This window comes from Lutjanus erythropterus, chromosome 14 (genome assembly GCF_056507025.1).
Source record: "Lutjanus erythropterus isolate fLutEry1 chromosome 14, fLutEry1.hap2, whole genome shotgun sequence".
Lineage (NCBI taxonomy): Eukaryota > Metazoa > Chordata > Actinopteri > Lutjaniformes > Lutjanidae > Lutjanus > Lutjanus erythropterus.
Window position 1 is genome coordinate 19,294,551 of NC_139330.1, and position 27,798 is coordinate 19,322,348.

The 27,798-nt window shown below is 40.3% G+C and overlaps 1 protein-coding gene across 2 annotated transcripts in view; it reads left to right on the plus strand.

The window, feature by feature from the left end:
• Nucleotides 1–27,798, plus strand: part of LOC146315483 (protocadherin-15-like) — a 278,737-nt gene that overhangs the window by 161,906 nt on the left and 89,033 nt on the right. For both annotated transcript variants that reach the window (XM_084735432.1, XM_084735431.1), the window contains 6 exons: nucleotides 1,022–1,171; nucleotides 3,727–3,920; nucleotides 4,990–5,122; nucleotides 6,988–7,067; nucleotides 14,193–14,286; nucleotides 21,073–21,201. In XM_084735432.1, the coding sequence (XP_084591558.1) occupies nucleotides 1,022–1,171; nucleotides 3,727–3,920; nucleotides 4,990–5,122; nucleotides 6,988–7,067; nucleotides 14,193–14,286; nucleotides 21,073–21,201 (780 nt within the window). The remainder of the gene's footprint in view (nucleotides 1–1,021; nucleotides 1,172–3,726; nucleotides 3,921–4,989; nucleotides 5,123–6,987; nucleotides 7,068–14,192; nucleotides 14,287–21,072; nucleotides 21,202–27,798) is intronic.

Below are 27,798 nucleotides of genomic sequence, written 5' to 3' on the forward strand. Positions count from 1 at the left end.
AAAAGCAAATACATTTCCAGGGATTCCCAGGATAATATGCTTCTGTTCTTGGGATAGAAAATGCTTTATATATCATAATATGATATATAATATAAAATCCTACTCACCACATCACACCATCTAACATTACATAGGTTGACATCTTTTTTGTCTGCACAATGTACAACTCAAGTTGGTGCCCATGGGCATGGCATAGTTTACATCCGCTTTGTGTAGGTGTGTGTTTTCGCAGAGACGTGTGTCAGTGGTTGCACATGCGCATCAGTATGCAGTGTCTATACATACAGTTGTGATGACTCAGTAAATCTAAATCTGATTTCCCCCCCCGGCTCCCAAAAAACGTCTGGCGTCTCTCTCCTTGGGCTGGCTGGAGAACAAAAATGCTGTTTGATAGCAGAGAAAATAGCTGCTGTCGTGTATGTTATCATGTGTTTCTGTACAACACCTTCACGGTGACTGTTTAGCAGCTACTAAAGGCGCCCTCCTGATGTATAGCGTACAGTATAACCAGCAAGAGTTGTCATTTATATTTCAGCGCAGAGTGCAAATTTTTGGTGAAAAGCAATTTCCCCCCACAGAAACATGTATTTCTTGCTGCTGCCACAGTTGCTGTTCAGATCTCCTCTTTCCTTACACTTCATTTGTTGTTCTTCTCAGTCCATTTTCTTTCTGCCTTGCCAAGTGCTGGAGATCAGAGCTGCCAGGGACAAATAAACATGCTGTTTGCTCAGTTTGAAAACTGTCCTTTAGGCAAGCTTTTATACAAGCTCTCTCCCCTCATCTCTGTACAGGCTTTTCTAACGTTAAAGGAATAAAAAATGAACATATACAAAGGAAAAGTGTAAGTGACTTCATTGTAGTGGTAGAAACATCTTGAGGTTTGACATCTTGTCTTATCAAGGCAAAACAATCCTGAAAGCATAAGCTTGGATAAAAAAAATGAATTTTGCTAAATTTTCTTATTTCAACATTGTGTATTTGTCTTCAGTTTCTAAAGTGTTTCTCTTTCTTGTGCTTACAGATGGTGGCATCAGATGGCGTCCAGCAGAGCAGCCCAGTAACTGTCAACATCCTGGTCATTGATGCCAATGACAATACACCCACGTTCAGCGAGGTCTCCTACAGCGTCGAAGTGTTCACAGACATGCAGCCGGGGGAGACGGTACTACAGGTAATCAATCCAACAAACGTCCTCTCGCCTTTCCTCCCTCTTCTCTCTCTTTTTTTTTTTTGCTCTCTTGCTCTGGCACTCTTGCTTCACGCCTCCGTCTTTGTCCCCATCACACAGAATCTCTCTCACACACGTTCCTTTCATGCTTAAAGCAAATAACCACAACAATCCAGCGCATTGTGTTGACAGGCGAACCCCTGGAACAGTTCCCGCCGTCTCATCTGCAGTCGTGACAGACAAGTCGGAGAGAATGTGTCTCTCCGTCCTCGGTGCACAGGCTGGGGAAACCTTTTACTCGGTTGATGAGCTGCTATCATAGCTAAAGTTATTTCATGATGGTAGACAGCAGCGATGACCATTTATTAATCTTCCCCCTTGCGTAACAAGGATTTAAGAACAGGATTTTGTATGTTTTGATTAATTTTCTGGATTTGAAACATTGTTTACTTGAATTCATTAGTGCAGCAGCTTTAAAGGTCAAGATTTTCTTTTCTTTTCAGGCATGCTAATACCTACTACTGCAAGCATGCATAGGCACATAAATGTGCACACACAGTCTTCAAAATGCAAATCCATAACCCCATTTTGCTATCTACTAATATGGGAGTTCCATCATTTCATTGTCTCTTATTTGGTAGTCAGAGCATGATCTTTTCATCTTTCCGTTGATCTGTCCTCTCAGCACAGCCACTCCAAAAAAAATGTCAGACGCTGAAAAGGTCAAGTTTAATCTGTCTTAAAAACCAGCCGTTTCGCCCTCCCTGAAATGAGGCCAGGGGTCACAGAGTGTCTGGTATGACCGCTTAACCGATTTTTATAAGCCGTTTATGAGAGCCGCAGGCCCCCTGAGGATACTGCTGCTTATTTGATGCTACAGCTTTTTACTCCCAACGTTAGGAGCATGAAAAAGGAGGTCTGGGCAGCCTGGATTAAAGTTTCAAGGCCTTAAAGATAGGAGGCCAACTGCACCACAAGGGCTCATAATTACAAGCAGCGGGATGCCCTAAATAATTGGCTTGGAGGAAATGGTGACTGCCTAATTCATTTCATGAAAGAGTATGCAAGAAATGATCTATTTATGTGTTTTATCATCTTACTTCCCAAAAAGGTCCAGCAGCTGTCTTTTCTTAAGTGTGAAATCCATCTGTGCCAACTTTTTTGATCATTAAGGTCACCAAACTGCAGTCACTACAGTAGGTGTGCAGAGACCACAGCTAGCAGGAAAAAACTGAACAGCTTGCAATGTCAGAAGCATGTATACTTTCAGCTAAATCCATTTGTTCTGATCTATACACAAAACAAAGGTCTGCTAGATGATAATACCACCGAAATGATTTTTACTGTAGGATGACAGCTTGACTGAAATCAGTCAACCACCTACTGAGAGATATTTACTGCTTGACTGGTTCAGTAAGCTTGATGCTGGCAGCTGTGCAGAACTCCACCTGTAAAACTACAAAGTAAAGATAAGAGTATACAAAATCAAAATGTAAATAACAACAGAATGCAACGATTTGCAAACATTTTCCACATATACTCAGTTGAATGCAGTACAAAGACTGGATGTATAAGACTTTAATGTGTAATCCAAATTTGATACGTGCTACATGTTCCAAAAAAGTTCAGGCATGTTGACCACTGGGTTATATCACCTTTTCTTTTAACATCACTCAGTAAGCATTTGGGAACCGAAGACACAAATTGACCCGACAAAAACGAAAGTCTTTTCCATTGTGGACTGCAGACAGGCCAGTCCAGTACCCAAAGTCCGTATATATCTTTCAGCAACAATAGGCCTTCAGAGAAGTGATAGTTGTGATGCAGTGGGCACTAACATGCCCCCGTTTTATCACTGATGTTGGCTTTTGAAGTTAGCACTGATAACAATCTGGATGGTCCATGATTTCCTCAGACCACAGACCACTTTTCCACTTTCTATCATCCATCTCAGATGAGCTCGAGCCCAGAGAAGTCTGCAGCTTCTCTGGATGTTGTTGATATATGACTTTCAGTTTGCAAGCTAGAGTTTCAACTTGCATTTGTAGCTGCAGCGAAGAACTATGTTCACTAACAATGGTTTTCTGAGGTGTTCCCAAGCTCATGTAGTATCCTTTGTATAAACATGTTGTTTTTTCATGCAGTGCTGCCTGAGGAGTGAAAGGTCACAGGCATTCAGTGTTGGCTTTTGGCCTTTCCTTAGATGTTGAAATCCATTAAGTCCTTGAAATTTGTGTGGAAAAATGTTCTTAAACTGTTGGACTATTTGCCCATGCAGTTTTTCAAAAAGTTGCAATTCACTTGTTTATGTGAAGCATCTAAACAGGTGTGTGTTGCAGGCAAATGCATATATACAAAAGATAATAAAGTTTATCAGTTTGAACATTAAATGTCCTGTCTTTGTCCTGGATTCATTTGAATATAGGTTGAAAATGTTGTACAAATCATTGCATTTTGTTTTTTATTTACGTTTAAAACAGCGTCCAAAGTTTTTTGAATCAAGTTTTGTAAACTATTTTTTTGTGTATCTGTTTCTGTCTTTCTCCGTATTTTCCCAGTTAACAGCAGCAGATGCTGATGAGGGACTGAATGGTCTGGTGACCTATGAGATACTGGCTGGTGCCCAGGGAGACTTCGTCATTAGTAATCGCACTGGACGCATCACTGTGGCGCCTGGTGTCACTTTAACTGTGGGGCGATCTTACGCACTGACTGTCAAAGCCTCTGACAATGCACCGGAGAACCAGAGAAGGTACTGCACAGTAGCCTTGCATGATAGCTCTGCTCTTATGTGTGATTTCAGCATCTGTAAATTAAGGGGTTTATTATTTTAATGTGATTAATGTGATGTACGTTTCCTAACTGTTTTATAAAGAGCAGATTTGTTTTTAAGTTGTTTCAGGACACAGTCAGTTTCATTTTTATGTCTCCTCTGGGTTTCAGGGGAGCTGCCAACATGTTTTACAAGTCCTATTTAATTCAATGTGTGCTCAAAAGTGATTCACAAGTGAGCTTCTGAATGAAAAGAAAGTCTCCACTGGATTATGAATTATGAAGAAAATTATGGAGACATAACATTTCTGAGCTGTTGTGAGTCAAAAAACAGATGGTCTCATTCCATCTAACACTGTAGAAATTCCACTATGAGATGTTACATACATTTTCTCCTCTTTATCTTGTGATTAAAAAGCAATAAATTCATGCTGTGCAAAAGAAAAGTGTCTCAACTCAAAGTATAAAAGGCTGTACTGTAGTTGTGTGTGGAATAGGTGTCATCTTTGATTTCACCGAGTGAAACAAAAACTGGCAAGGACACATTTCAATGGCCTGGGATTAAAAGAAGCTTCAGCAGGCTACACAGTGCACTACAAGTACATTTGTACATGTGCATTTATAGCAGTTCAACAAAGGATTTCTCACACAGTGAATGAAAAAATAGTCTACACAGTCAGTTCCATTTTGTCGTGTGCTGTTGAGAACAAGCAGGCTGATTTTAAGCAAGCTGATGTCTCACTCATGACCAAATCATGAATAAAAAGCTTGCACTGTGTGTGTCACTCAGGAATGTATTAATAAACATTCATGACACCGTTCTGAATCAGACAAAGATCCCATTTAAAAAAAATGTGACCGAAACCTGTTGACTTTTTCTCTTCTCTGCAATCAAACCTCCATGCAGGAGAGCCTTGGTGTTAGATTATAGTGTACATTATGAAGATTTTTTACTATGCTGGTGGCTGGGTACTTCAGTACAGCTCAACAGGTTGTCAAGAAGAAACCAATTCTGTCAATGCGCTGATTTGTGCTTCTCGTTCTGCCAGGAGCTCCATCACTACAGTGTACATTGAGGTTTTGCCGCCCAACAACCAGAGCCCCCCACGCTTCCCTCTCTTCACCTACAGCTTGGAAGTCAGCGAGGCCATGAGGATTGGAGCTATACTGCTCAATCTGCAGGCGAGTCACTGACTCACAAACACACACTCACACACACACACAGAAAGCATATGTAAATGATATGTGGGATTTAATGAGGAATTGTAAGGGCATTTGTCTGTATAGCGTTTTTTTCTGGCGGAAAAGCACTGGCAGTGAGCTGGAATGAAGCGCTGGCGTGGTGAAAGAAAACTCTGCGGCTGGGGATTGTTTCTATGACGACAATATCTTGACAACTTCTGTGGCACTTGTCTCTTCCTCAGCCTCTCTTTTCCTATAGTTGCCCCTCAAGTTCCTCTTTGACTGGTAACGCTACTGAGAATTACCTCTAATAAGATGACAAGGGACAATATAGTGAAAAGAAAGCGAATTGACATTAACCAATGAGGTGCTACATTGACAGAGGGTTGACAGCACAGCTCACAACAAGCTTACAACATGTAGCGTAATAACAGCTCAACACTCACCAGCAGGGATCAGTATCAAGTACTAAACCGTTCAGTACCGAGTATCACTGAGCTCCTGGACAAACAATACTGTTATCAGTACTTATATAATGTTACAAACAGCAGACAGGCCAAAATGTCCAAAGTGCAGGTTCACTTTACTGAATTTAATGAAAATACAGCTCAGTGCGTGAATTTGGAAAATTATTTAAGTTGTTCCTTATGCAAAAAAAATGTTTTAAAAATGAACAACTGAATCTTTTCACATCATGTCTTTATTCTTTGCTAGGGTCTGACCAATATTAGCCCAATATCGGCCTATCACTACTTTTTGTTTGTTTGTTTGTTTGTTTGTTTGTTTTTACAGAGAGAGATGCAGATTCTTTAAATTTGTTAGCTTTATAGTTAACATTCAGTGTATATACTCACATATATAGCTTTATTTGTGCATATTTTATTTAGAGTTATGTATAAACCAGTGAAAGTTCAGTACACTGACATAATTCTGGACAATCGTTTTTTTTTTTTTTTTTTGCTCAACTGTAAAATGTACAAATGTTTAATCACTTTTGAGGGATCGTTGCAAAAACTGTGTTATTATGTATATATTCTATATTCTTTATGTTATATGCCATATAAGGATATCAGTAGGTATCAGGTGTTTTTACTCCCTAATATTGGTGTCAGCCTCAAAAATCCAGCTTCAGTTGGGCCTCATTTTTTTCATCAAATTATGGTGTCTAGAATCAATCAGGGCATCGTTGAGCAGTATCATTATCGATATTGGTAATGATAAAATCCTAATGATACCCATCCTTACTTATCAGCAACATTCAGTGTCTCCCACAAATGGGAGTGGATCAGTTTCTGTCTCTGTTATGATCTCTCAGTTTCCATTAGTTTCTGTCTGACATAAATCTCAGGACAGAGGGACACGGCCAGAACAAGCTTCTCCTCCATTTTTGTAGTTGCTAAGGTGACGAGTCTCCTCCCACCCCCACACTCACACACACACACACTAATATGTGATTGGTTGCTTGAAAATAGGCAACAGCGATGAAACCAGCGCCTCTCTGAAAAGTTTGGGGATTTTCGACTAGAAGCACTTGCAGCGGCCGCACCGAAGAGTCAGATTGCTCTGAACTGGGTGCAGCGCATTTTTGCTGCAGTATACGCTCTCTCCTCATTGGTAACAATTGAAAACGCTATACAGACACAGACCCTGAAGCATTTGTAGTACATTATTAAAATATATGTAGTTTTAGTCAACAAAATGACCATTTTTTTCCCTTCTGTTTTACATTTGACGCTCCAGCGTACAGTGTGCTCACTTTCACTCCAGTCTGGCATCCTTGTTGCTCAACTGCCATATCTCATAACCTTCAACTTTAATAGTGCTCTATGATCTTCAAGAAGCTGCCTTTCTCTTCCTTCCCCCAGGCCACGGACAGAGAAAATGACCCGATCACGTACCGCATTGTGAGTGGCGATTCCCAGAAGGTCTTCAACCTCACTGAAACGTACGTCCAGATTTTTTTTTTTCCGTTTTTCAAGCACACGTGTCCAATACGGTATTCCCCCCCGAGGCCTACCTGAGATGAAATATGGATACATGGATGGATGGAAAGGCTTGAAAATTATTGATAGACAGCACTTTGTTCTTAAGCTCCTTTGACAAAATGATCTTAAAATGAAAACAGGAGCGGGAAATTGTGTGGAGTTTGTCTTGTGTATGGGTGGATTTGCTCCAGGTCCTGTCAAAGTTCAGCAGCATGCAGGTCACTGGAGACTGTAAATAGTTTATTGGTGTGAATGTGCGTGTGTATATCTATAGCGTGCCAAACATTTCCGCCAGTGCATGTTGAACAGCATGCAGATATGGTAACGGATGGATGCTTGGCTAGGCTGCCATCCACCCACCATAACAAATCCCTGCCAAACTATTATAGATCTGCAAGGACACCTTTTACACGCTGATCTCAGTTTGACAGCGTCTTCAGGTTTTTGAGTAACAGGACAAAATTAGCTGGTTTAAAAGCGTGTTTTGAACTTGCAAAAACTGTACATGGACAAAGTGGAATAATATATTAAAACACAGTGTTCTTTCCTTCGATGTGATGACCATGGAAGAGGCCCTTCAAACAAATCAGGTAGCCGGGTGGTAGGTAAGAGGAAATGAGAGGACAAGAGATGTGCTATTCTGATCATACAGAGTAGATAGTGGCTTGCCAATTATTGATTTTGGCTGATTTTATTTTAGCCAGTGTATGACTTTGTTTTATGAACACTGGCGCTGGCTGTTGGCACCATCAAGAATCCCAATGAACCGAGTTGAAAAGCACACCTATTTACACTCACTGGCTGCCTCTGGCATTTATTCGTGCCTATGATGCACATGATCTAGTGAGTCAGTGTTATTTGTATAGCCCGAAATCACAAATTTGCCTCAAAGGGTTTTACAATCTGTATGCCATTAGACCCTCGATGTGGAGCAAGAAAACATCTCAGACAAACCGTTTAATGGTAGGGAAGAAAAGGAAAAGGAAAAGGAATCCCAGGACAGACAGACATACAGTAGATGTCATATAGGATAGACAGAAACAACAATAGTAAAACTACAAGTACTACTGAGTAGTGATCTCTGCCAGGCAGCCTGAAAAGAAAATTGGAATGAAACCCATTTGTAGTCACCAACCTTTTTGATTAGCAGTTGTGATATTGTTACATATTCTCAGTTACTGTAATGGATTACAATTACATTAATTTTGCAATTTATCTCTTCTGGCGTGCCTCACGGGACCTCTATTTGGAAATAATAAAAACGGTAATCTATGGAGAGAGACAAATTATTTTTTTATTCCATTTGAACTGTGACTTCTTGGCATGTAAGTCTTTCTAATTATGTTTCTTCACAGTCTTCTCACAAACTGCAAAAATTAGGTTTTGAATTGACAAACAACATATGTGTAATTTGTGGCACAGTTTAAACCGAATCAAAAAATAATTAATAAAAAAAGACAAGTTCTTTCCGTATATTATCACCTAGTTGAGACAATGACAGACATGATTTTTTAACCAAGCTTAACTTCTAAGTCAGAGGAACTCAGAGTTCAGTCAGAGTTTGGTTCTACTCACGTTTCCTCTCCTCGTTCTCTCTGACTCTGTCCTCTTCTCAGCCTTTCAGCTGTCTAAGATAAGACAATATTTATTGAGATGAAAAGGAACCCAAATATGTTACCTTACTTCCCATAATCAACATCAGCGTTAGAAAAAACCCACGGAGCAAGGCAAAGGCATAAAATATTGAAGTGGTCAGTGCTTTTTACCATCCCTTAAATAAGCAAGCAAATATGGAGAGAGGAGACGTGGGGAGACTGAAAATGCAGGACCCTGCCAGACACGTTTCTCACTAATTGATTAAAGCCTCTTTTGTCTGCATCCTCAGTCTCCCAGCTATGCAAGGGCATGCTGTGTTGCAGCACTGTATCGCTGCCATTTGTTTACTCTTAATCTGCTCTGTATTGTTAAAATGATCTGTTTAATGGGGAGATGTTTACTTTACAGTGCCATAGTGGTAACAGAAAGCAAAAAAAAATACGGTAACGTGATCAAAATAACGAGAGACTGCTGTTGTTGCCCAATTCACTGTAATCTCTTAAACCAGATGTGACAGGAATTCAAAGAAACATGCATTTTCCTTTAGTACATTGTCTGTGTGGCAGAAATACTACAATCCAAGCTCTCAGCAACCTAGCAATATAATAACTTGGAGCAGGCGCTGATGTAGCACATGATGAATCAAAGAGTGATTAGCTGGTACACTTGATGAGTGTGCAATATACAGAGCCCTGCTTCACGCTCTCATTTTTCAACCCTTCAGAACTCCAATATGATTCAGTGGAGACATTTTTTTGCATTGCTGCATGTTCACATTCAGGCTACATATGGGGCTGGTTCAGTCCAGCTATTATGAATAATGAGCACTCCAGTCTATAACTCCCTATAAATGGGGCAGGTTCCCCTGAGGGACGTGGGAATGCTTCAGATTCACTCACCATTATGGTAGTGAGCAGGACGCAGCCTCGAATCAGTGGCTCAGAGTCTGTCAGGCACCAGGCGCTGCACAGTGAGCATTCAGTAATGACGTAAAAGGCAAAGGCAAGATCACAGTTAACACATCATAAACAAGTCGCTGCCCCATGTGCCAGCTGGCATAATGAGAATGACTGACTGACTGAAACGAGTCTCTAGTGGGACTAATGAAGACGTGTCACATATTCCTGCAGTGATGGTCAGTGTTGATTTGGAGCAAAATTACGCCTGGTCAAATAAAGTAGATCTCAAGATATAATCAAGTGCTGATAGTGTACTGCACGCACCTCCTGATGAGCCACTAAATATATGTGGGCTAGACCAATGTATCAGCCGGTAGTAGCTCATTGCAGATGTAGTGGTATTGGCGTATGTGTTTGAAGTAATTTAGAAACATGGTGTCCATTTAATGGTGTCCACCAGAGAGACCTGCCAAGTTAATTTTAACTTTATCAGTACGTGCTGTATTCGTCAAAATTCCCAGTCGTACCAATGCCGTATAAAATTAACTTATATATCACTCTCGAATACAGATATATGAACTCTCAATATTGGATCAGCCTCAACTCAGATGGCATATGATTTAAACTAAATTTATACAATTTTTAATCCTTTATTAAGTTTGACATTGCAGTCTGCCAGTTGTAAATAAAGCAGAACTAATAAATCAGCCAGCATTAGCTGATTGCAGATATAAACCTGATTAAAAATAACCTGCGAGGCTATGTAAAACATTAATAAAACATATACTCAATTGAAAACAGTACAAAGGCTATCTATTTAATGCAGGTTTATCTAACTAGCAGCCTGCAGGCCAGATAAGGCCCCCAAGGGGCAGCCTGCAAATCAGGCTGGCATGTGTGAAATGATTGCAAAAGATCTTCAGTTCCAGAGCAAATGTACTTACAAGTATTCATTCACTGTTTCAGCTACAAGTAATGAACCAGTGTGTTTATAAAGTAATTTTATAGTTTATATATGTATATAGTTAGTTATGTATAGTTTGGATTTGGGGTTGTATAAAGGCAGGTATGCGTGTATGTATTGCCCAGAAAATAACAAGAAAGTGCAGCACAGATATACCAAACTCAGTTTTACCCAAGAGCACTGACAAGTTTATTTTTACACTGATTATGGTCACAATTCTTACTAAATCTAAGGAACTCTGCATCAGGATGGTTAATTTATGATGGATTTTTCAGTTAAAAAGATTCAGTAATGAAATAATGAATTAAATTACTTTCTACTGATATATCATTATCAGATTTTTTTACCCTCATAATATACATCTCATTATTGTCCTCAAAAATCCAGTATCTGTCAGGGTGTAATCAACAGATCGTGCTGCAATTCTTTGTTGTTGTTGACAGCATCCCCTTTGAGGCTAAACCTTTTTGTATCATCTCAATGTCTAAAAAACTTAACCTTGACCTTAAACCTATAGGCCACGTCTATTCCTATAGCAGTTAGGTTTCATGTGCAATTTGTTCACAATTTAGGTGATTACCACTTATTACACAGACTTGATGCAAAATGTAGCCATTTTTGACCATTTGAATTGAAAGAAATGTTTAATATAAGCCAATCAAAATACCACATCAATACACCAAGTCTTTGAAGAACAACACAGAAAAATTAATCAATTTTGGCAGTTGGATGGCAAATACTGCTGTAGAAATTGCTCAGAAACCTTCTTATTGTCAGTATAGTCTACCAAGAAAAACTATGCCATGCACCCTCTGAATGGCCTATATCTCTGAGTGAATTGATGAATGCTGTAGGTGGAGCTGTAAGAGTCTGTTTTTGTTGCACAGCACATGATGCACATGTGCATAACAGTGGCGCTGATGTCAGCTGTGATACTTGAGCCTTTTTCAGTGCCTCCTTGTGGCACCATGCTCCTGTTGGCGGCTGATTGTCCCGCTTCCAAGTGAAACCGAAACTGAAATTGAAAAAGATTTGACGAGAAGGGACTCTTTTTATTGCCCTGTGAAACCAAACACTGCAGAGTAAGTTCAAAATGAATAGACTCACCACAAGTATTCATGACATTCATGCCACCTCGAACCAACATCTTGTGTATCAAGTCCAATTTACCATAAGAGACACGATCTGAGCGGCTCAACAGACTGTGACTGGGGCGGATAGCCTCTAACCTGCAACACTGTCGCTGTATAATATACTGTTAACAGCATCCTGTGTGTATGACAACATCTTTTCATTTGCGGCGGCTGGGAAGAGGAGGCAGGACGCTATCACACATCATCAGTGAACCTCTCAGACCCAGCCGCTCAAGTGTAGTTCAGCACTCCCGCTGTAGTAAGGAATAAACTCCCCAGGCATGCTAAGTGTCTTTAATCACTTTAATCTTTGTCATCATCGCCATCAAGATCATCATCATTAACACTGCAATTATGACAATTATCACTGTATATCTTCATTATCACTTTCCCATCAAGGCTCCCCATACCTTTGGCTTCATTGAGCGCATAGAAGGCTATTTTCTACTCATGTGCGGATGTATAAATAAACATGAAGCACAGCAGCCAGTGAAGGATGGTGCTGCATCTCTATGGTGTTTTTAGAAAGCCGTGTTTGAACTCTTGAACCACCGATCATCATGTGTATTGGATTCAAAGCAATGCGTTCGCCGTAACTTGGCTGTGAGTGATTAGAACAATAAACAACGTTAATCGAGGTTTTGGTAATTTGCTTGTCAGATTTTAAGATGAGGCCCTGTAGTTTGACAGTTGTGGGCCAGAGAGGCAGGGAAAGAAGAGGGTTCTGCTTGGACTGTTTGGCCAAAGGAGCTTTAAATTAGAAATGTGAAGGAGCAAGGGGACAGCAGGGGAATTGCGACAGGCATTAATCTAGCAGTGCGTTCAGATGCATTCATCTTTCCTTCCATTTGCCGTTCTGGCAGAGTCTCTCCTGAGTGTGGCACTGAAATTGTTTTGTGCATGCTGTGTGTGTGTGTTTGTTTGTGTGTCTGCATTTGCACTCACGTGTCTTGTGAGCCTGTGTGTGCAAACAAAGATAATTCAGTGTTCTGCTTGGGAATGCATCCACACTTTGTGTTTAGAATGCCAGAGTGCCAAATTATACCTTGTGAACGAGCAGGAGGGCCGCTGTGTCTGCTGCAGTCATTGGAAAGAAAACATGAATCTTTCTGTCTGTGGTCCATGTGCTTTGGGAGCAAGAGGCGGGCTATGGAGAGAGGAAGACAGAGTGGGAGCATTTAAAAACCCACCTGCTCTTCTCCCTAAACTCATCCTCCTCTATCATCAGCCATGTTTTATAAATCTGTCTAATCTGGAGGTAAATAAACTCTGAAATGCAGCCTTCTCCATCACCCTCTATTGCATCAGTGACACGGAATTGAAAACTGTTGTTGCTGATGTGACACAAAGAAGCAATGCAGGAACATGTCCACACAAAACTCTATATGTGTGAGGCTTAAAATGCATTTAAAATGATGGGATTGCAATCGGACAGCACCCAATACCGTTTTTTTTTTCAGAGCTACTAGTACAAGTACTGACGTACACGTACTTGCCGATACAGTGTACTGATATGAGTATGTAAAAATGACATTACAGTTAGTACACTGACTTTCCTTTAATTTATCATCCTTCTGTTGAGTGCCGTCACAGAATATAATTTTGGTTGTTTATAGCATAATAACCTTTTCTGTAATGTGATATTAGTGAAATCACATTGAATAGATATATGTACAGAAATATATACTTTACCACAGCCATAAGGTGCTGGAAAAGTGTGAAAATGTCCCTTGAAAATGCTTGAAAAGTGCTTGAATTTGAGTTTTGAAAAGGTGTATGAACCCTCGTGAGTAAATGTACTTGAATTTTTAATCCACATACAACGACTATGTGGGCAGTGACTTAATGGCTGCACTTAGAAACTTTTTTTGGACCCTTTTAGTGACCTTATTTTTATAAAGCAACTAGCAACGAATTTAGCGACTTGTTCTCTCCTCTTGTGCCATGCGTATGCTGTCAGTGTGGCAGGAGGACGCCGCTGGCTGCAGGAGGGGGAGTTTAGTGTAGTGAGTTTCTACGGTTGTGTTGACGCTCTCGCTCTGAAAGTTTCTCTGGATTAGAACTTCTTCAAGTGCAAATGACCTTCTCTCGCTCTTTCTCTCTGGATTAGGATGTTTCTGTAGGTTGTAAAAATGCAAATTATTTGTTGTTCGAAACAGTTAGTTTGAGCTTCTCTCTTCGTTCTTTCTCCATGTATCTCGGGGGTTTCTAGATGGAGTCAGAGGTGTAACATAAAATAGAATAAATATGTAGAAGAGTAAGAAAATAGGCATGGAAATATCATGTTAAATAGTTAGTTTCATCCTGAAATATTAATCTTCTGCCTCCCTTTTTAGATTTTCTTAAACTTAAAATATAATATCCCTTTAGTGAGTTATCTTTCTCTATATAGCTGATAATCTCTCCCTTGTCATTTTAATGTAAGGTGTAAAGGGGGTGCAGTTGTTTGTGTGTAACAGTAATACAAATGTCCTCTCTGACCCCTCTCTGCAGGATTGGCCTTCTACTGCTGGGAAAGCCTCTGGACAGAGAGACCACAGACCAGTACCGCCTGATTGTCACGGCCTCCGACGGCAACCCTGGAGGGGTGAGCAACAACCCTCTTTATTAAACTATTGGCCTGACTCCTCAGGGTTGACAAACCTCAAACATTTTGAAAACATTAAGCTCAAATAAGGTCTTCTAATACAAGCTTATTAGCTCAGAGATTTGGCTCACTGAACCCAAGTGCTTCATTAGCCTGGAAAATCTAATAGCGCATTTGAACTCAGAATACCCTGTGGTTTTGTCACACATTCATAAAGTCTGTGGTAGCACTAGGAGTCAGTAGCACCCCTTCTTTCTGCCAAATCAATGCAACTCCAGAATAATGAGGGCTTCTTGCTCATATAAGTCCATATACTGTTTGTGGAAAGTTCCTTAATGGGAGTTATTCACTGACTGATAAAAGCCATTGAAAACAGGACTTCTGAGAATACAGTTGTGCTGGGCTAGAAGTATTTTTTGTACCACCTCACAGACGGATTTTCATCAGGACTGAAACTCAGGTCTTTCAGTCCGTTCAGTCTCGTTTGCTAATACAGCAGGTTGCTTGCTCAGTGCTGCTTCCAGCGTCACTGTTTGTAGTGCAAATGGATCTTTACACCTGCTGTTAAAATTTGACATCTGACAAGAGTGTGTTTTGTTGTTGTGTGTTTTACCTACAGCTAGTTTGAGCTATCAAAGTTGTTTTGCTCTACAGATATTGAACAGTGTGTTGTTTCAAATGGCCAAAGAAATGTAGCATTGTATGCAACATAATTTAAATAAAATGCTGATTTTGTTTTATGATTAGGTCACAATTCTATAGGCAAATTGGATGGGCAGAATTCACTGAAATGGATCAAGAATAAGAGCAAAACTAAATTTAGTGCATGGATATAGCTGCAGACTAGTAGAATAAACACTTGTGTTGTACCTTGCTATTGAGTTTTCTCAAAGAAGTACTCTAGTAATTTGGTGATAATGGAGGAGAGAGGCCAAGACATCCTGGCTTCCAATACCTAATGTGGGTCAAGTTCCAAAAACTCTGGATCCTACATTTCCCAGCATCCCATGCATAGAATATTTTAATTAGACCTGGAGGGTTAAGCTATGGCCTGCGGATGAACTGTGGCCATTTTTAGTTTGTCTGTGATGAATTTTTAAAAATAAACCAGAATATAGCCTGGTCATATTTCTAATTAACTGCACTGGTATAGGTAGCCTAAACCAATGCCTAATAAATTCAGTCTGCTGAAAGTATCCTGCAAATGAGTAGCCTGACTGAGCTCGTCAAGCATCATATAGATAATAATACCGGCGCTGGCCATATCTATGTGTTACTCTTACTAACTGATAAACATTGCATTAGCATGCAAGGAGAGAACGGGGTGGGAGAGCAGGGAGAGAGGGATGTGTGCCAGGCAACACTTTAGAGGAGGGGGCAAGGTGAGGTTGTGCTCTGAACCACTGACATAAATAAAGATGGACAGTATGTCTCCACCTCCTCCCAGTAGAAAAAAAAGCAACCTAAATATCCCGGATGAGCACTGGCATCTTGCATTGGTGACGTCATATGGAGCCTGTGCAGTAGTGAGACTTTTCGGGATGCAATTTTATATTTTAAAAGATATATAAATAGCATTTCCGTACATTTTCCCTTCACTACAGTCCTGACACCTAATATTTCTGTATAAAAGCCACAATCAAAAAAGTGGGGTCACCGCTGAATTAGATCATCCCTGTCTGGTAAACACCCACCCACATTTCTGGTTTGTAATGCCGTGTCTCTCTGTAAATGTTTAGTGTCCAAGCTGTGAAATCACTGAGTTATTGTCTAAGACTTGACAAACCTCCGTCAGAGCTACAACAGAGTTTATACAACTCTTATCAGCTGGGTGGTACTGAATCATAAACTGATGTTTAATTGTGCAGAGCGTCCCTTAAGAAAACTGTCCATCCGATGTCATCACGAGACATTGTGTGTGTTGAGTGTTTACATTCACAGAGCCGTCTCTTTAACTTAGCCAAGAGAACCAGCAGATACTATAACTGAAAGTGAATGCTGGCTGCTCGGTCTCCCACGGAGAACTGATAATCATATAAACCGTCTTAATTTAATTAGACTTCACCTCAGTTGGCTCAGTTTTTGCAGCTGTCTCTGTTCCAGACAGAGGTGAAATGTGGTTTCCCTTTTAAGATGCCGTGTGTGATAGGTAATGAACATTAGCTGATGAGCTGTCACGGGAGTGATGTTGATTGCCCCCCTCTCACCTGCACGCGCATAAACACTCAGATCTACAGCTCCTTTTCATCTGCTGGCAGAAGACGGGTGTTGGTCAAATGGAGCTATATAAGAGGCATATGCTGTTGCTGGTGTGTCCACGTATTTGTGAGTGAGCCAGAGCTATAGGCGCACAAATGGGGAACAGAGTGTAACAGTTAGAGTGGGAGGGGCAGGCAAGATTGACACCGACAGGGTCAGAGAGAAAAGAGCAAATAAATAAAGAGAGCGTAAGACGGGGCTTCACCTCACAGAATGAGGTAACCACAAGCTGGTGCTCTTTGTCCTAACATTGATGGACAGATTGCTCAAACCGACGCCCTTTATCTGTGCAGCGAGTGTGTGTCTGTGTGTGCGAAAACGTCTTGTCCCGCAGACTGAATTACCGGCTGACTCGTGTGTGCTAAATGTCACAGGTCGGGAGAAATGCTGTCACAAAACGAAGGAAGTCGAAGGAGGGAGGAGGGTAAGGGGCTGCGGGAGGGTGGAGGGAACTCGTTCAGTGAGACCAAGTGCCGCGAGGAAGGCTGGAGGGGTGTGGATTAAAATGAGCACAGGAGGAGGGAACAGAGGAGACGACGACAAGGAGACAAGGGATTCTGGTGTGTAATTAGTACAGAACTTTGGTAACCATGGGAACGTGACACAAGGAGTGAAGCACGCCATTTTCCCCCCCGGAGCTTCTCCTTTTGAGTATAGATAAATCTGTACATGAAACTTTTTTCATAATACTTGTTGAATTTGGACTCTTATATTTACTAGTGTATGAAACAAATCGTAATCTGTGTGACCCATTCAAGATTTGCATTCACAAGTGTGAAAGCACCAAGCAGACGCATATCGCAAAAACTCACCCGGGGATGCTGGGTAATGCTGTTCTTCTTGCCGTCTGAGAGTACATGACTCCTAACAGTCTAATCACATCAGTCCCTGCAACACGGCCTCTGGACATGGCTGTCACTTGAAAGGCAAAGCACCATCAGCCACCTCTGGATCTTCCAGACAGTGAGGACAGAAGGCGAGACATCACACGTCTCCGTCTATTTTATGTTAAATAAATAATAGCACCTCATTAATCACACTTGTGGCCGTAGAGGTGCTGTAGGATTTTTTTGGCTTTGATAAGAACTCCCACGCCAGGATGGAGACGTTAATTGGCTTCAGGTTTTCTGTGAAATGAAATATAAGTAGATCCCATCACCACACTTGATGGTTGAGCTACGCCCTCTTAGCTTTAGTAGCGAAAAGAGCAAAAGAGGCATGGAGTGTGACAGTTTTCACCATGGGTTGCCATGTCAATTCGTACATGAAAGACTGATTATGTATGTCTCAGAAGCTCGAACAAAGAACACAACAATGGTGACGGAATTCCCAACAGACAGCGAGATGAAGGTGACACTAACTAGGCCATTTCCTTCGTGACACGCTGCTCAATGTCTCATCTGCCAGGACGACTTCAAACAGATGTCTTCTGGGAAGTATTTTTTTCTTGCAATGGCCAACTCCTCCCACAACCCACCCATCCTTCCTCCCCCAACGGACACCATTTACACCATTATTTGCATATGCTTCATCCCATTTTACTGAGAGATTGGAGATAATGCACACATTCAGCCATTTTTCTATGTTGATTTATAGGAGTGCTCTAAGTGTGTAGACTGTGTCATTGTTTGAAGGTTAATGGTGGTACACACTGACCCCACAACTGAGTGAACATTTCAGATGATGCTGGGGGGGAGGGGATTTACTTTGCCCAATGAGCTTTGTGATCAAGCAAAAACACACACAAATATAATTTAACTCTGAATGTAAGGAAAACTAGGGTATTCTCTAGAGAGAGTACCGGTGCCATGCTACAGCTCCTGGATAATGAAAATGACAAAATGGGACTTAAGCTAGCCAAACAATGGGACATCAGAGACTGTTGTGCCCACACAGAGGGACCTGCTCCACAGCATCCTGGATCAGGCTGTTGCACCTGTAGAGCAGATCGCACTCTGAGCTGACAGGAAGCCACACACAGGTAGAATGAGGGAGGAGGGCTCTGCGTTTTTACATCAGTGATGCTTGGCGCTCAAACATAGCCACAGTTGATGGACACTTTCCCAGATGTTGAACTTTTTTTTGTGTTATGTGTTTTTGTTGCCGCTATTTACCTGCTGTTCAACCTGACGTAAGGTCAAAAATGCACTACAGAATTATTTATTAATTTTGTTTTGTATTTCCCCCTCTTCCATTCTGAATTTCTGTTCATAAATAAATCCTTGAATTCTGAATGTGAATGCATCCTTCCCGAAAGTCAGTACACCTTGAATTCTGAATGGCAGAGTTCACTGTGTACTTGTGCAAACAAAGTATTCGTGTTGCCATTACAATTACACTTAATATCACTGATAATATGTAAGTGTTTGTAGGCATCTTTCTGTCTAGTAATTAATTTCATCATTCATTTCATAGTGCCCTTTTCTGTTGTCAGTAATCATCATCAAGTCTATAACCATGGTTATGAGAATGAAAAGTGTTGGACAAAATAAACAATTTTGACCTGATGATGGTGCAAAATTAAAAGTCAGTGGATCATCAAAGTTGTTATAATGAATCCTCTTGGAACTATTAACACCTGAGCAGAATTTCAAGGAAACTCACCTTACAGTTGTCAAAATACTTCAGTCTCGACCAAAGTGTCAGCCTGACCAATATGCAACCCCTCGAGCCGTGCTGCTACTGTGGCTCAAAATCAACACCTTATTAGAACACTAGTTACATAAGTCTTCTTTTTCTAGTCTGTTTGATCTCAATCCCATGAGGTGAATGCTTTATCCTCTGCAGACCATTTACCCAGTGTTTGCAGTGTTATAGTATACACTTTTACAACACTATGCCCTTAATGTAGTTATAGTTTTTGCCTGTGGATTAATAAAGAAAAGCTGATGGGAGTATAATATGCATAAACCACTGCCAGCAAGCATAACTGACTCTAAATCTCCCGACAGTATTAAATGTTGATGAGAAGTCAACAGTTTTCAGATCTTTATAAATGTGATTTGAAAGTTCCAGCAGATCTGCCAGCTCCTTTTTTTTCTCTTTGTGACAGCTGAGAAGCTTTAAAATAGTTTGACCAACGATTTGACATTTCAACACTTTTTTTCTAACATTGAGAGCATCGCTATTGTTCTAAATGATTCTGAGTTTTTTTTGTGATGGGATGATTTTTGACATTTCCTTGAACTAGGAATTATGTATTCTAATAGTGCACTTTGCAGGGTTTGCTGCAGCATATCATGGCAGAATTTGGCTGCCTTATGTGAAATGAACTATAGCTTATCATCTCTGCCAACCAGGGTCGTGGGGAGAGCCTTACTTTGTTCAGCTGGCAATACCACCCAACTATTCCTCACTTAAATGATAATAAAGTTGTGTTCAGTTTACTCAGATGGTTGACATTTTCACTGCTTACCAACACTAGAATCTGTGTCATCGTTTCTCAAAATTTCAGATTTTGTCTTTAAATGGCTGTTCTTTTCTGATCAGGAAAAGTCTGACAGCAATAACAGGAATTTCCCGGCGGGCGCTATGCCGCCTCAATTTGACCTTATACCCATAAAAAAATGATATGCCCTGCGGCCACAGTGACCTTGATGCCCCAGCCTGCACTGCCCTGGCTGATTTTGCCAATTTTACCTCTGCCTCGTTCCTGTCATTACAGTTTTTCAGACACCAGTGTCTTTTGTTGAGACTAACATCACGTGAAAATCTGTGCACAGTGGTGGGTTAGATTTTGACCCTGATATGAACCGCTGGACAACTGGACTATTGAAGTGTGATGCAGCAGAGAAAAAGTGCTTAGGATGACTGCGAGAAAGATGTCGTGTGAATATGGACAGAAGTGATGACATAAAGTGATGTTATAAACTTTCTTTAACCATGAAGCATAATGTTACTCGACAATTTTGAGGTCTACACTGCAGACTGGAGTCTCAACAGTGACAGCTAGAGATGTGTTACATGCACTTGTCTCCTGAATGAAACATCTGTATTTTTATTACGCTGCTGTCCATGTGCTGTCTCTCTCTATGGAATCCTGTTACTGCCAATGTGATGGCAAAAAAGAAGATCCTGTAAGTCATTGTAAACCTCTTGAAAATAATGACTTCATCCCAAAATACTTTCAGTGACTAATTTGAGAGGCCTAAAAAAGTTGACACTGCCAATTCCAGGCCTGCTTTTCACGCAAGACGACTGTTGTACTTTTATCTTTTGTTAACCAGAAATAAAAATAAAGCTGGGAACATTTTGTTATGCACAATGAAAGTTCATTTTGCCTCTCATTAAAAAATAGCTGCTAATCTGGGCTGTTTCTCTACAGTTATCTGTAGGTTTTTAGCAGTCAGCCTGATTTAAAAGTTGTCTCCACGTCGTAATCATAAAAAATATTCAGAATTATTATTATGTTTCAGCAGTTTATGGTGTGTTTATGGTCTTTGTGTCTGAAACATTAATTCTCAATATAAAGGAACACTGAGTAATATTGGTCTTTTATGTGCTCTTTGTTATTTTTTATTTCTTTAGACATCCACCACCACTGTGAACATAGTCGTCACTGATGTCAATGACAACGACCCTGAGTTTAACGTCACCATGCCCACGAATTTTACTGTCCAAGAAGAAGAGGCCAATCTGTTTGTAGGACAAGTCAGGGTAAGTGTGATGCTTTCCACATCCACATATCTCTCTCTTTTAGCCATCCACAGTAGATCACTTTGTTTTTTCCACTGTTGTATATCCACATGTTCCTTCTGCTGACCACTGAGTCACACATGTTCCTCGTTTCTCATTGTTGTCCGTTAGAAAAATTACCTTGCATTTTCCAGTATGGTCGATGTTGTTGGACTGATTTGTCCATCAGAGCTGCATCCCCATTGACTGGCTTGGTTCAGCACCAGTGAGCAGCCAGACGTTTCTAATTACTGTAGATTAATTGGACTGATGTTTGTCAGTGGATTAATCATGGAATAATGACAGCCGGCATCCTCTGTGGGTATGCACATACAGTACATGCTTACAATATGGCAGATGGGGCAATAAAACTTAGGGGCTTTGTTTTTTTATTGCCTTTATTTCTTCTACAGATCCATACCCTGATTTTATATGTAACAGTGCACCTAAATCCTCACATTTCCTCTCAGCTCACTGTTTTGAAGCTCAGTATAATTCAGTGAAGTTTCAAAACAGTGAACCAGGAGGAATCTGGGGGGTTTGCAGGGATGGGTGGTCAATATTACTAATGTAATGTCTCTTTGTGTCATAAAGAGAGTTAAGAAGTTGTCTAAGACACTGCTCTTTGATGCAGGTTCACATTATCAGAAGTAAAATGGAATAATTATGGTCCGCAAAAAGATAATTAAGAACTAAGTTTGATAATAAAAGAATGTAATTAGTTTGATAATGAGTTATCCAATCTAATGAAGACGTGCAGTAGATTCAGTAATTCTTCAGTTAGTGAGTTGCACTGTTGTGCTGTTTCACATACCAATATGACAGGACAAGATGTTGCTTTGTATTTTAGGTGGATACAAAAGTGCTTTAAACTTTTAGCTATAAAAAAAAAAAACTTGGGTGATCACTTCAAAAGATTATCGGGCACATTTTGATTAGAGTAGTTATTTCTGTGCCATTTAATTTCTTTGTCTGGTTGTATAATTAGATATGCAAAGAAAAACATTACCAAGGGTAAACAGGAGCTCATATCAGTCACCTTTCAAGATATATAGTTTTACCATTAGGGATCCCATTACATTTTTCAGGGGGTAATAAAAAGGACTACCAGGAAATGTTGCGAGTTTATGAACTGTGAAATAAGACAAAAGGACACATGAAGGAAGCTTGGTGTTTGCATGAGGTAAAGCTACCTTCAGTCTCACTCCTGAGTGTTTCCTCACGAATGCAGCCAGCAGCTAGATTGGGGCTTAGCCCAACCCCACCGTCTCTCTCCTGCTGTCCTGCCTCAGGAGGTTTTCTCGGCTGGCACCTTGCCCACTTGAGCTGAGGCTTGCCTCTCTGACTGAAAGAAAAATACATTAAAGTACTTAGCTCAACACAATCCTGCTCTCCATGCACATGCACATAGAGAGGCTACAGCTTAGCCTGTTGTAGCTGATCAAGTAGGGATGGAGGCTTTTTTTTTCCCCGATGCAGCACTGTTTCATAAAATCTGTTTCAAAAAACACAGGTTACATGCTGTAGACACTAATTGGTGAATATAATGATCCAGCAGTAGATTAGATTATGTAACAATAACACACATTAGACATCAGAAATTTCACTGATCGTTAACACCTTTCTTTTGTCAGACTTGTTATGCTCCACTTAGGCAAAATCCTGCCAGACAGTAATATTCGTCACCACAGCTACACAGAGGACACCCAGATTTACTTTGTTCTTTCACCAAAAGACTATGCTCTTAAAAGCTTCTTTTCCATACATATGTGCTGGTTTAGCTTTACTCGTTTTGACTCAGCCCATCAGCCCAGCATGGCAAGGATTTGCATCTCCATTACAACAGGGTTACCCGCATGAAGTTGTGCCTTTTAACTGTTAATGCACTTGTCTTGAGTCGAGTGGCTATAAACTGGTGATTAAACACTTAATTTCCTATCAATTCTTCCCCTTTTGTTTAAAAGATTTTTTTATGAAGCAGCAAAACCAAGAAGTGTTGGGTTTTCATCAGCAGTAACTTAACACACCTCCTTTACAGCTGAAAGCGAACATGAAACGATAAAATAAGCAGGAACTAAACTCCAAACCGCAGAGATTTAGTCAGAAGCTACAAAAGTACAAAGAGCTTTTAAAAATGCCTTTCTCTCTCTGGTCTCCTGAGCAGACTTGAGTTTAATCTTGGACCATGCGCTTGCTTTAGAGGGAGAAGGGGGTTGTCAAAGGTTGGCCACGATCTGTGAAATGTCATCATAACCCCACATGGAGGCGGGTTGAGGCTCTGAAGATGGTCCAGGCTCAGCTGTAACTCATTATAACTTGTAATGAAAATACAAATTAAGCGAGCCCGGTTTGACTCCTAAAACCCCTAATAGACTAAAATAAACTGTGCCACTGCTTTGAGCAAGTAAACAAGTGGACGTGATTTAAGTTACAGACATACAAACATATCATTTCAATATAAGAAATTTATATAATGCTATATATCAACAAAGAGAATAAACAAGTATTGCTCACTTTAATTCTTGATGTAAGGAGGACACCAAGTCAGAAATCTTTCAGCAGCACATAAACACTATAACCTCAAAGCACTTTAATCTTGTAAAACAAGGAGAAAGAATTATAGCTTCCACATCCTCATTTATACCTTCATCTCAAGCTGGACGGACTGTTGCTGTCATCTGTCATCTGGTCTTTCCAAAAAAAAAACCCCAAACTATTAAACTACAGCCAATTCAGAATGCTGCTGCCTGCCTCTTAATAAAAACAAGGAGAACTGCACGCATCTTCTTCCAGGTAGTCTCTGGCTACAGTGAGCAAATAATGTGGATGTGCATTTGTCTTTGTGTCTTTTTGACTTCACCTGCAGTTCATGCACAGTGTACGGTTGAGTCGCAGGCAGAACAGGGCAGTGACTTTTCATTATGAGACTGTGTGGGACAGTGTCCAGTGCCATAGGTTTATGTAATATGGGCAAGTTAACGTCTACAGTAGTGTGTTGCAAAATGATGGATGTGAAGGAATGTCTGATTTATGCGTCAACATGATTGTTGACCTGTGAGGTCTCAGAGCCCTTCACTCATGGCGTGTTTTATGTTGAGAGGCTCCTGGGTGTCTGGACATGACAATAAGATGTCGACCTTGTTCACTCCACAGTAACTCACATATTGTCTGCCTCCGGTCTGATGGTACAACATTCTTTATGGCACTGGTCATACTGTATGAAGCTATAAGCTGTAGTTATAAGCTATGTAGAGGATAAGGTTACGAAGCAACGACCAGCTGGTACTGGCAAAATAAATTCTGACAGGATGATCAAGGCCCCGAAGAGGCAGCGCTGACTGGTACAAATATACTGTACAGTATCTTTTCTTTTTCTGTTTACTTGTATCATTTCCCTATCATTCAGTCAGCGTGGTCTAATGTGCATCTGCTGTGCTCATCTCTGACACGAAAAAGTTTGGGAACCCCTGATCTAGTAGTAGCTCAAGACATAAACAGATGGTTAAGGTGTATTTTGCCTATATACTACACCCAGATGAAAACTTTGTGATATTCTTAAATTCTCTCTAATTTTATCTTTCAAATCTAAATTAAAAACTGCATTTTCATCTGCCTTTATAAGATTAATTTATTACTAGATTGAAGCTTTTTTTTCTGTAACTGTCAACCTTTTATCTAGAATTTCATATGTTTTTCTTTCGTGTATTGTGTTTAAATTTATTTTCATTGTCATTGTAAGTCTTGTTTGATCTTTATGCCTTTTGTAAAGCACTTTGAGTTGCCTTGGTTATAGAAAAGGATATGTCTCAGTTAATTAAACCAGAAATACTTTTGCTAGGACATAAAACCTTTAAATTTCATCACACTTTGGAGGCTGATCATAGTTTTTAGAGGCAAGTGTGTATACTGTAGACACACAGACCTAAAGACCCCCCAGTGCTATTAAATTACAACCTATTATTTCTGTGCCATTTACAGCTTTTTCTGGATTGTCTTCTTTGCGTAATCCTTTCATCCTTACAGAGACATTTTCCTCATCTTTCATGCGAGGAGCTCATACTTGCATTTTAAGAGATCGTGCTCATTTCACAGCATTTGAGGAGACCATGCCCTTTAGGGTGAGGCTTCAAAGTAAGATGACACTGGGAACGTAACACAAATATCACAATTGTTAAGTGTTTTTGTAATGATTTTGTAATTCTATAATTTCTGTTTTTTAATCAAGATTTTGTTTGTAGTTGCAGGCAGGGAGATAAACTATCTGCACTCTGCTCTATGGCCTCTTAGCTTAATAGATTCCTCCATTTGAATAAAAAAAAGACGTGGCATTTAGATTTTAAGTGCCAATAATTGTATATTTTTACACTTTTATCCACAAGGTGAACAGGCAGTCAAGAGGGATAAAATGTAGGAATGCAGAGGGAGAAGCTTTAGGTCTTTTTATTTATTTAACAGACTCTACAATCTGAGGTTGCAACAAAGTAGGACAACCAAATGTTGAATGCTTCATTAACCATTAATCGAGTTCATCCAAGGTGAAAACAGAGGGAGTGTGCACAGGGAAAGAGCTGCTTAAATCGGTTGAGTTTGTAGACTGGTTGGGGTGTAGCACACCTGACACTGACAACTCTCTAAAGCCCACATGCTGATGGTGAAAGAGAAAAATGGGAAAAGCGAGAAATAGTGGAGCCAGAGCACCGTCACTTAACGTACACAACTTAAGTATTTCTCCATGTTTCATCAGCCATCCTGATAGGCTGATAAATTTTCTGTAACTGCTTGCTCTCAAGTCTGGATAACATCTGCGGATGTGGATATTTTTTATATTTTTTCAGGAGCTTTGTGTGCAAGTGCATTAAGAGTTGGTCTTATTGAGCAAATGTCAAAACAGTACCCTGCAGCTCACTATTACACGAAGGGGCCGAATAAAAGTCAAGCGACAGAAAACTGCTTGAATTAAGCTACTGTTTGTGTTTGCTAAATTATTTCACATTTAATGTTACGTTTTACCGTAAAATCAGTTAATCTCTCCCTTTAGCACCTTGAATTTACCTGCAGAGAGGGAGTAATAATGCAGGAAACCACGAGGCTTCAGGCATTTGCCAACGGTGAAGATGACTGCAGTGCAAATGCATAATGCTATTAAGAAGCTTAATGCTGACCCTAAAGCATTCTGGATTATCGTTACAGTAATTGGAACCGGTTCACCTGTTCTTATTTTAAACACACGCTCACACAGACTGCAGACGACTTACCAGGTTATCACAATTGACAGCATTGCTGGTTGTGCTAATAGAGTCATTTATTCTATGACTTGGAAATCTGACACCATACAAGCCTATTCTGTTTGCTCACAGCAGGAAGCCATAATCTGAGCGCGCAGATGACCGGAGGACAAATCGATTAGCATTTGTGTCAGACGCATCATGTAAGCATCATGTGGAAATGTTGCTAATTGGAGAGGCTGTTGAACAGAATGCCATGTATGTCTTTGCAGAGCAGATTCCTTGATAAAGTAGAGTTTAATTCTGCTCCTAACTGAAGCAACACTGCGCTGCGTTTCACACATGTAGTTGTCACAGCTTTTTGTTTGGTTTTGAGAGGGTGACATCAGCGCTTAGTTTTATTTTTGAAAATACTATACCCAGGAGGTGTAGCAAGACATCATTCTGCCTCTAGTATAAGTGAGCAATTCAGTTTTAGATTTCAGCAATAATGTAGATGTAGATGTTATTTTTGTACATGAAAAGCACAGCACCCAGCGCAAAAAGGAGACACATTTTTCAGGTATTATATATTAGAGGTCTACATGGGTATGTTTTTTTTAAAGACTGCAGGCACCTGCTCAAGATGCTTTTTGTGTTGCGACCACCCGCACCTGCAATCAGTGTACCGAGCCTGCCCACCAACTCACAACCCACAGTCTGCACCTGGAATATCACTAAGTCCTGATTGAAAAACTCGATCGAATCTCTGAGACATGGTGTTACAGTCTGAAGAAGACATGAGCTATGATGTAGACACTAGTGATTTAGTGCTAATAATCTGGGTGAGTTTTGGAACACGCACCAAAGGCAATAGGCACCACCAGAGCCAGTCATTGCAACCTTACCTCTCAGCTTTGTCATGCAGGGTCGGCCCTCGGATTTTGGTGGCTTTAAACAAGAGGTTGTTTGTGGCCCCAAAACAGTCCCAGCACAACCATCAACCATCATTTCTTGCCATTAAAGTGTTTATTTTTTTATTTTGAATTAATTTAATTAATTTTTCATTAGAACAAGCTTGATTTCTTGCTGTTTCTTTGATAGTTAACCTGCCTTTCCATGGCTACACACTCAGAAATTGCAGCAACTCAACAAGCAGGGGCACATAGGGGTGCAGTGGCCAAATGCCAGGGCAGCAAGGCCATCACATCAAACAATTATTTTACAGTTTAACAATTTAAGTCCACTGAAATAATAAATTTCACTTAAGCATTGAGGAGAAGTGTATCATTGTTTCCATAGAGAGAGACATCAGCTGGTTAGCAGTGAAATGAAAATGCAAATATTTTATAGAGGAGATGAGCGTATATAACAG